This window comes from Gordionus sp. m RMFG-2023, chromosome 3, assembly GCF_954871325.1.
Source record: "Gordionus sp. m RMFG-2023 chromosome 3, tfGorSpeb1-WG-v2, whole genome shotgun sequence".
Lineage (NCBI taxonomy): Eukaryota > Metazoa > Nematomorpha > Gordioida > Chordodea > Parachordodidae > Gordionus > Gordionus sp. m RMFG-2023.
This window is the reverse complement of record NC_088777.1, coordinates 17,032,805-17,043,512: the sequence shown is the minus strand read 5'-3', so window position 1 is coordinate 17,043,512 and position 10,708 is coordinate 17,032,805. Positions and strand designations below refer to the sequence as shown.

Below are 10,708 nucleotides of genomic sequence, written 5' to 3'. Positions count from 1 at the left end.
CTTTATGGCTAGATAAGGCACTAACTCTTAAATGACAATAACTTGACAGTTATCACATGACATGTCACTAGGTTTAGCATGAATGTTATATTGATTTGACTACTTATAAAAAGAAAAGATGTATGGTTCAAATTCAATTGGTAAATAATTTATTGATATCTCTGAATTAAATATCATATCCTAATAATGTAGATTAATATGTAAAAATTGCCCAGTTTTATATATATATATATCACATTTAAATATTATATATGATATTATTTTTATAATATATTTTTTAAATCAATATATAATTAAAAAAATTTTAATATCCTTAGCAAAATATTAATTTATATTTTATCTTAGTAATAATTTTATGAGCCTAATAGGCTAATTAAATAAGGCATAGGTTTATATATCCAAGATTTAATACCTATCTTATCCATTTTTAGGTGGGGGGGGGGGAATACTTTTCACTTAAGTTATAATATTATATAACTTATTTTTATTAAAGTTTAAATTTTAGCATTATTTATGGTCTTTAAACCACTTAGCCTCCTAATTTGTTTCTAATGGCTTATGGAAATAAATATTGCCTTAAGTATAATTCCCTTGCTATGGGCCTGGGTACTAGCCAAACCAGCACTATAAATACTCTATTCATTTATCAATTTGTTTAAGTAAGCTATAAACTTGCCTTATTATTTTAATAGAAATAGTAGAATTAATACCAAATAACTGTTAAATTCTCTCAGTTTAGTTTATAAGTCCACAATAGGATTTTTAACATCCCCACCCATTATCTTAGTTTTTATTAAATATAAATTCAATCTGCTCATTCCCCATATAAAAAATATTTAAATTTGTCAAACTTTTATTTTGGAAATATTTGTGACCAGTTTATCCATTGTTTGAATTTTTTAACCTATGTCAGGTGAAAATCCAACCTAGTATAGAATATTTTAGTTATTGCATATATAAATAAATAACTTATACATTATCAAGCACCTAACCATTCAAAATATTATGAACAAGATCAAGATTCAGAAGAACTTGAAGAAGTAGATGATTTAAAAAACCCTTTGGCAGACAAAGATATAGATATGGTAGATGAAGAAACAGGAGAAGGAAATTACAATGAAGATAACGATGATGATGATATAACACCAGATTTATGGCAAGAAGCTTGTTGGATTGTTATTTCCTCTTATTTTGATGAAAAAGGTTTTAAAAAATAATGAAAGCAATTTGTTTGAATTAAATATGAAAGTTTATTTAATATATCATTGCTAGAATTTTTTTTAGGTTATTAATGTCAGTAGTGCTTCAATGCTACCTTATTGCCAATATTAATAAAATAACACAGTATAGGCTCATACTAATTTCTATTGTTGTTAATGTCTTAATTAATGCTAATTTTTTAAAATAATTATTTCAAGGTTCTAATCAAATAACATTCCAAGGCCTCAAAATTTTTAGAATTTTCTGCCATCTATAAAAAAAATTTGATGTTAGCCTTTTTTTTAAACTGGGCTAAATCCAGCAGTTTAACAACACTAGCCAATATAGATACCAAAAATAATAAAGTAATATATTTGGAAAAAATTATGAAATTTGTAAAAAATGAATTAAAAGAAATAGGAAATATAAGTTAATTTTACCTTTTTTCTTTTTATTATCGATGTTTTAATACATAATATTTTTTGGTAATTCTTAACATAATGTTGACCAAATTCCTTTTTTTTTAATTTATGAAGGTCAATTTATATTTTGAATATGGTATACTTTAATTTAATTAATTTTTCATCTTGTTAGATTTTTATCTATGGCTAAATAGTACTATTCTTATAGTTTAACTAAATTTATATAATTGAATTTATTATCATGTTATCTTAATAAAAAAAACAATTATATTATTTTCTATATTTTTATTTTAAAAAAATTTTTTTGTTCTAAACCTGTACCAATTTATTATTCTGTATTTTATTTATCTTTATAATAATTTGTATCATGGATAAATTAATAAAATTTTATTGAATTTTAATTTTTTATGTCAGTTTGGTGTTATGTGATTAATAAATCTTCCTTCATCTAAATTATTTTAATTCAAGGCTCTTACCCTCACAATTATATTTAATGATTTAGGTTTAGTGAGACAACAACTTGATTCTTTTGATGAGTTTATTCAAATGTCTGTTCAAAGAATTGTTGAGGACTCTCCACCCATTGAACTCTTCACTGAACCTCAACATATATCTGGAAGAATCGAGCAACCTGTACTTATAAAATTATTTTTATTTTTTAGATTACTACTATATTAGTTTAAAAGGTAGCATAAATTCCTATAATATTAAATAAAATCTCCCTCATAATTTTAACTATATCGTATCACATTAAGTCTAATATATGAACCTCACAAATTGTTATCAGCAAATTAGGCCAAATAGAACTTCACCTAAATCAACCTTAATAAAATAACATGGACTTATTTAAGTCAATATTATTTCTTTCATTTTTTTGATAAATTTGTTGATTTACATAATTTTAATCTTTTATATTCTTTTCTTTAAAAAAAATAAAGAGAATTATGAAAAACTATAAATTATTTTTTTGATGAAAGTTTAAAATAAGTTTGGAAGCAAAATCTTCCTACATAAAGAGCATATAAATTGATTATTTTTTTCAGACAAAATACACATTAAAGTTTGGCCAGATCTATTTATCCAAGCCTACCCACTGGGAAAAGGATGGTGCTCCTAGTCACATGATGCCTAATGAAGCTAGACTTAGAAATTTGACGTTTCCATTTATTAATTATATTTATAATTTTTTAACCCTATTATTAGTTTAATTTTTTTAAAATCAATATTTTGAATAAAAATCAAAGTTAATTAATTCAAGGTCATTCCATGATAAATCGCCCAATGATTCTGACAACACTATTTAAAATGAATGGATATTTTCATTATGTAATGTGTAAATTTTATACAGCTCTATCTCAAGTATATCTGGTGTTATGGGTTTACAAGTCCAATGCTGGCGTTATCTTATTTTCCATCCATATTAATTTAGAATTGTTAAAAAATATATACCATAACCCATCATCCAAGTTTCATTCCTATTAAAAAGGGTCATCCAAATCTTTGGATGATTTAACATGGAATGGCTTTGCAATAAAACTATCATCGCAACATTAAATATAATGTTCTTCTCATTGCACAAATACCATCTTTATTATCTTTTTTATTTTTTAAATATAACAAAAAAATTTTTATCTATTTCTTTTATAGATTAAACATAATACTTTTACAAATAAATTCTTGTGGATTTGAGTATAAATAAATATTGTTTTATTAAGATGAGCTATTTAAATAATTATGTATGGTTGTTAAAATCTTAATTTAACACATTATTTGCTTTATCTGCTTTAGTTCCCTCCTTTTCCCCACCTCCAGTTATAAATATTTTCTCTACTTAATTTTTAAAATTTAATGTGTGTAACATTAAAAAAGTTATTCAGCCCCTTTATACGTGGACATAACTAAAAGGGTAGAAAAAAATGGGGAAGAAGTAGTTGAAACACAACATCAAAAAACATTTATCGGAAAAATTCCTATAATGCTTCGTTCGACTTATTGCCTACTCAATGGGCTGACTGACAGAGATCTCACCGAACTAAACGAGTGCCCACTTGATCCAGGTTTCCAGAATTTTATATCGATTTTAAATTAAACAAATCGGAATATATATCATTCAAAGTTAATCATATATTAGAATGTGTAATGTTTAAATATTTTTATATAAAATAAATATACCATTTATAAGCTTCAAATTGTTGTTGGTGTCTGCTCATTATTCTCTGTCCTAGTGTTCCATAATTTATATAATTTTATATTGGCTTTATTACATGATTTTTTGCTCAGTTAACGAATTGTGATAATTTTAGAAGTATTATAGTGAAATATTTTTGGATCCCCTAACTTATAGATTTGATTTATTATATTTTATTATGGCAAAATTGTCTCATCATCTAATATGAATAATATTCTAAAGAAATTTTCATAATCTTTTTGTATATTTAAAGGATATATATATATATATCCCTTTTCTATTTCCTTTTTTAAATTAAATATTTTTGCATAAAATTTGTAATCATATATAGTCAGCATAATAGAAAATATAGCACAAGTAAGTTAGAAAATATTATTGATTAAGAGCAAACTGGGAGAAGATTGAGTTCTAAAGGAAACAATAATGTTCTTAGGGCACGCGACAAACAAAAAAAATGAGTTAAATTAAGATAAAGTGAAAGCAGTATTAAAATGTAAGACCTTGATATACGAAAGGAAGTATCAGATCTTTTATTGGATTAATGAATTATTAATTTAATAATAAAAGATTATGCAAGAATATTAGCTTGACTTACCAAATTGCTAAAGAAGGACGAAGTTTTCAAATGGGATAAATACACATAACATTTGAGGACATAAAAAGTTAATTAGAGCTCCGACGGTAGGTTATTATAGAAATAATACAGAGCAAATGTAATCGCTGATTTATCTAAATTTGGAAATCGGTGTAATACTAAATTGGGAAGCAGGGAATTGGCGTCTAGCATTTGCATCCAGGTCTTTGACGAGGAAATATAAAAATTATTTAATCGAACGTGAAATGTTGATAGTAATTTTTAGAATGATGAATATATACAAACAAATAATCGCAGACCACCAACCATTAGTTCAAAATTTTTTCCCAAAGATTAGCTATTCGATTTTTGTATAATTTCTTTTTGTCCTCTTCAAGTACCTGAACACATAGCACAAATTCCTTACTTCCCCTTTTTGTTGCAGAATTCCACCATTCAATATCTTGACGCATAAGTGATTACATTTGTCTCACCTTTTTGCTATAATAACATAATATCAGAACTTTGATTAGTGCTGTCTTTATCTTTTTCATCCTATCTGAATATTTCGTCCTTCTTTAGCAACTTGGTAAGAGGAGTTGCTATTCTTGCATAATCTTTAATAAAATAATATAAATATGATCCAATAAAAAATCTGATTTCTCCTTTTGTATTCAAAGGCTTACATTCAAATACTGCTTCTATTTTATATTTTCCTCCTTATTGTTTTACCAGTTCATCTAATATATTTCTTCTTTAATATTTTAATCTCATACTCTGACTGTGGCAAAATTTAAAATTATTATGTTTTTCTAAGGTTTTTCTAAAAAGAGTGAATAACATCAATCTTTTTTAGCACATAAATTTTTAGGCCTTTAAGAAATAACTAACTCGGACTCGGATCTACTATTTCTAAAATAAAATTTTGTACCAAGCTTGGATCTTTAAAGAAAAAAATCAGATTGGATTGATCAGATAAAAAAATTATCTTGAATTGGGCCAGATCTGAAAAAATATGACTTCTACCTTATGTGAATAATTTAATTTTAATACATCCAATTCAAGGATACCTGCAATTTAGAATTTGCCTTTTGTGGATATTTTCGACAACCCATCCACTTATCTCAAAGCCTCGTAGGGTTTATTGAGCACTAAGATTGTTGATTCTTTTTACTGTCATAAAGTCTAACATACATAATTTAAAGAGAAATCCGATGGGATTTGGCCGAAAACCTTCTATTTTTTGGTTGATTTGTAATGCATCATATTGGGCATAAATATGTGATTAATGATTATCATGGGTTCCAATCGCAAAATGATTTGCTGATATTAACCATATTTGATTAGTAAAAATGCTATGAATTTCATTATATATATTGTTTTCAAATATAAATAGGTGGTTATTTCATAATAAATGGCTCCGAAAAAGTGATAGTAGCTCAAGAAAAGATGGCCACTAACACGGTATACGTTTTCGCTATGAAAGATTCAAAGTATGCTTACAAGGCGGAATGCCGATCTTACATTGAAAATTCGTCTCGCCCCACTAGTACAATGTGGGTCAATTTACTAGCCAAAGGAGGGCAGGTTAAAATTTTTGAAATTCAATTAGCTTTGCTATATACCACTCACATAGAAAACGAAAATTTTTGCGTGTTTTAAATACGTAAGTGTAAACATTTCTATTTGTATAGGGAGCTAAAAAGAGCGCTATAGGGCAAAAGATAGTTGCCATCATACCTTACATCAAACAAGAGATCCCTATAATGATAATATTCAGGGCCCTTGGGTTTGTGTCCGACAGGGACATATTGGAACATATAATATACGACTTTGAAGATCAGGAGATGATGGAAATGGTATGTTTTTTTGAGATTATTACCGAGTAAGCATACAATCATTTATTGTTGTAATTAGAATTAGGCTAAATTCTCCTTTTTTAGAATAAATAATTTTATGATTTGAAGATAAAAATTTTAAGTTTAAAATCATAAACCAAATTAACCCAAAAAATAGTCAAATATTCTTAAATTTCTTTACTTAAAATATTATTATGTTGTTTTGTTAATTAACAAAATGATATTTTTGTCAAATTATTTTCATTGATTAATGAGAAAGAATTTATCCTACAATTCTCTAGAGTTATCATCAAGAGTGATTGAAAAAAGAAAGAATTGATATTATTCCTTAAACAATCCTTTCCATAGGTTAAACCATCGTTAGACGAAGCCTTCGTGATTCAAGAGCAGAATGTGGCACTTAATTTTATAGGTAGTCGCGGAGCTGCCAAACCAGGCGTCACCAGGGCCAAGCGCATAAAATATGCCAAGGAAATTTTGCAACGGGAAATGCTTCCCCACGTGGGGGTCAGCGATTTCTCCGAGACCAAGAAGGCTTATTACCTAGGGTATACCCCCAAAATTATCAACACCTTCTAGTTGTTTAAATTTATAACTTTATAATCAAATTTCCTATACTGTAATTATCATACTCTTCATGTTTCACTTGTATATTTATCGACCTAATTTCACTAGCTTAAACCCATAAATCACTCTTGAATCGCCGAAGTCAATATTCTCCTAACTTAATTGTCTCTTTTTCTGCAAGTTTTATAAATAAGGCCAATTACCTCTTTATTTTATTATAACAATTTTTTCCTATTATTTTGGATATTACCTTTTACTACTTCAATCTTCTTTGCCCACTCGATAATTATTTTTTTAAACTCAACTTCCTAGAAAATTTTGTCTAAAGATAGCAAGAAAAGTTATATGATTTTTACTTTAAGATAATTTTTAAAAAAATAATATTGTGTTATGAAACGATTAAAAATATAATGTGTATATATATATATATTTTTTTTGCCATTTATTAAGAAAAATTTTTTTTTCCAAAAGGAATTTTTTATTTATTTTAGGTTTTATTTTATTTCTTAAAATTGTTTCCTTAAATAGTCAAATTTTGTGTATTATATGCAAAATTTCAATATATTATTTTATATTTACAAAAAGCTACATGGTCCATCGACTATTACTTGCTGCATTAGGTAGACGCGAAGTCGATGACAGAGATCATTATGGCAATAAACGCTTGGACCTGGCTGGTCCTTTGTTAGCTTTCCTTTTTAGGGGGTAAAATAATTAACTATATTGTTTTTTATAACTATATTAATATTTTAACTTAAATTGTATAATATTCTAATTAGAATCATTATATTAAGAAAGTATTTTCTGCTTAAATGTAAAGGTTTTATATGAGAAATAAATAAAATTTGTTATTTCAAAATATTTATATTTGAATCAGCTAAACTTTTTTCCTCCGCGATTCACATAAATTATATATTATGCTCATTGTATAAGTTCTATATAACTGAATTTTACTTGTAGGTAACCATTTAAACCAAATAATTACTTTTTAATTTGAATCTGTATATTTTATTCCACTTTTTTTAAATTTTATTCGGTAAAAGATTATTAGTTTAGTTTATCGTATAAATCTTTATAGAAACCAGAGGCCCTCACAATTATTTATAAAAGTTATGGTTCAGTTAAGGTTCCAAGAAGGTTTTGAAAGATTTATTCGAGTTTTGATATTTTTCTATGAAAATGAGTGCTATTGAAACAAATAAAATTTAAGCTTAATGAGTTTGTAAGTTGCAATTATCTTTTTTAAGTTAAAAGTATAGTTCAAAAGTTTACTGGCACAACCATTTATAATAAATAGTTAAATAATTAATTTAAAATTAATTTTTATTATATGAGATTGAGGTTTCAGCTTCACAATGACTATTCCTTCTTCCAATTGTATGGGCGCAGGATAATTAGGGGCAGTGATTTTTTTTAAATAAATACTGGTTCTGGAAATTATAATGTTCGGTTAATTAAGTATCAAATGCTGATTTTTCATATTAAAATGTTAATTTGATTTATCTTTTTGAACAGTTTATTCAAAAACCTGATGAAAGAGGTTCGACTTTACGCCCAAAAGTTTATTGACAGGGGCAAAGACTTTAACCTAGAACTTGCTATCAAGACCCGTATTATAACAGATGGACTTAGATATTCCTTAGCCACTGGCAACTGGGGAGATCAGAAAAAAGCTCATCAGGCTAGGGCAGGTGTTTCACAGGTTTATTCAGATTTCTATAAAAAATATATAATAAAATTTTAAGAATTGGCTGGCTTCAGGTAAATGGGGCCAAAATATTTTTGCAATTATGTCACTTCCGGTGAAATGTTCCGATTAAGTGGCGTTTCAAATTCCTATAAAATTATTACTAATACTATTCAAATCTTATTTATTTGTACTTTGCGATGTAATAAAACCTTATCATAGAAGAGCATCTTCTTTCTATGGTCATTTAGCTGGAAACTGGGTTGTTTTTAAAACATATTTTTTATTGCTTTCTTACTACTTTGGTAAATTTATTGATTTTGAATGATAGGAATAACTGAGTTCTTTTTATAACCGATAAAAGTATCATCTTTAACTTGTTACAAAACGTTCGAGGATATAGCATTTCCATCCAATCTTTGATTATTTTACATTTGTAATAATTAAATGATTACAACAAGGGAACAGGTGATCCTTTAGATTGCGGGTCTTACAGAGCTATTAAACTCTTGGAACATGCACTCAAGGTATTTGAGAGGGTGTTCGAGAAGTGGATAAGGGAACAATGAAATGCAGTTTGGTTTCAGGCACGACAGATGCCATTTTTGTGGTGAGATAAATACAGAAATATCTTGCGAAGGAAAAGAAACTGTATTATGCGTTTGTTGACTTGGAGAAAGCATTTGACAGGGTGCCGCGTGAGGTTACAAGATGGGCCTTGAGAAAATCAGGTTTGGAGGAATGGTTGGTTATAGCAGGCAATGCATGTGGGAACACAAACAGCAGTACGGACGGATTATGGTGATAGTGAAAGCTTTGAAGTGAAGGTAGGACTTCATCAAGGATCTGTGCTGAGTCCATTATTATTTATCATAGTAATGGATGTGGTGGCTAGAGAAATACGTGAAGGACTTCCCTGGGAGCTATTATATGCAGATGACCTTGTATTAATAGCAAACAGTGAAGAAGAATTGAAGGATAAAATTAGTAAATGGAGGATGGCTATGGAAGCAAAGGGCCAAAATGAATATAGCAAAGACAAAGGTGATGATTGGTGGGGAAAATCTAAAAATGGAGGAATCCAAGTGGCCTTGTGGTGTATGTAGGAAAGGAGTTGCTAGAAATTCAATCTAATGCACCAGATGCTATAAATAGGTACATAACAGATGTAGCGGGAAAAGGGAAATTTGATGTTATCAAGAATGACTTTTATTTGTAGATCGTGCATGAAAGGGGTACATAATAATGATAACGTCAAAAATGATGGTTTGGATATTGGCAATAGGTTAACCATAGAAAAAGTGAATAAGTTTTGTTATTTGGGTAATATGCTAAATGCAGATGGTGGTGTAGATTCTGCCGTTGTTGCAAGGGTCAGACAAGCATGGAAGAAGTTCAGAGAGATGTCGTCTATTCTAACAAATAAAAAATGACTGAAGTTAAAGGGGAAAGTTTACGTAAAGCTGTATGAGGAGTTGTTTAGTTTATGGCGGAGAAACATGGGCAATGAAAACGACTCACGAAGCCAAATTAGAAAGAATAGAGATGAGAATGATTAGTTGGATGTATGGGGTTTCTCTGAGAGAGAGAGAAACTAGCAAGGAATTGCGAGCAAGATTGGGTATAGAAATGATTGGAGTGGTAATGCAACGAAATAAGATGGTTTGGGCATGTGAAACCTATGACAAAAGATGACTGAGTAAAGAGATACACCTTGATGAAAGTAGGAGGATCAAGACCTAGAGGAAGGCCCAAGATGACATGGACAAATGTGATAGCGGCGGATATGTGAAGCATGAATCTTACAAATATTGATGCTCAGGACCGTCAGAAATGGAAAAGAAAAATCAGAAGGAAAACTGGCCTGCCTGGGTAAACCTGGAAATCACCATAAAACGGAGAAGAAGAAGAAGAAGAATTCTACAAAAATCTATATGATGAATTCTTTAGGCTGTGACCGAAATATATTTTTTAATCAAAATTTATAAATTAATGAAGCATGACCAAAATCTTCCTTTAAATTTTTTAAAAATCTTGTAAATTAAAATATTCACTCAATCATTAGTTATTTATTATATAATATTTGAAGATATGACTCAATGTACAAATAGACATCAATATTTAGAAGATTATTGTCATGGAACTCGGTTTATAATCACATATTAAAATTAGTTTGATATAGGAGAGTAGGGCTAAAATATATTAAATGTA

The 10,708-nt window shown here is 28.2% G+C and overlaps 1 protein-coding gene across 2 annotated transcripts in view; it reads left to right on the top strand.

Moving 5' to 3' along the window:
• The first annotated feature begins 67 nt into the window (after positions 1-67).
• LOC135925772 (DNA-directed RNA polymerase II subunit RPB2-like) overlaps positions 68-10,708 on the top strand; it is a 29,903-nt gene continuing 19,262 nt past the window's right edge. The window contains exons 1-10 of one of the 2 annotated variants that reach the window (XM_065461243.1): positions 68-140; positions 985-1,203; positions 2,125-2,255; positions 2,666-2,778; positions 3,492-3,679; positions 5,781-5,971; positions 6,079-6,243; positions 6,592-6,791; positions 7,396-7,515; positions 8,326-8,512. In XM_065461243.1, coding sequence (XP_065317315.1) covers positions 119-140; positions 985-1,203; positions 2,125-2,255; positions 2,666-2,778; positions 3,492-3,679; positions 5,781-5,971; positions 6,079-6,243; positions 6,592-6,791; positions 7,396-7,515; positions 8,326-8,512 — 1,536 coding nt within the window. In that variant the 5' untranslated portion in view covers positions 68-118. The remainder of the gene's footprint in view (positions 141-984; positions 1,204-2,124; positions 2,256-2,665; positions 2,779-3,491; positions 3,680-5,780; positions 5,972-6,078; positions 6,244-6,591; positions 6,792-7,395; positions 7,516-8,325; positions 8,513-10,708) is intronic. The other variant, XM_065461244.1, reaches the window with a different exon arrangement.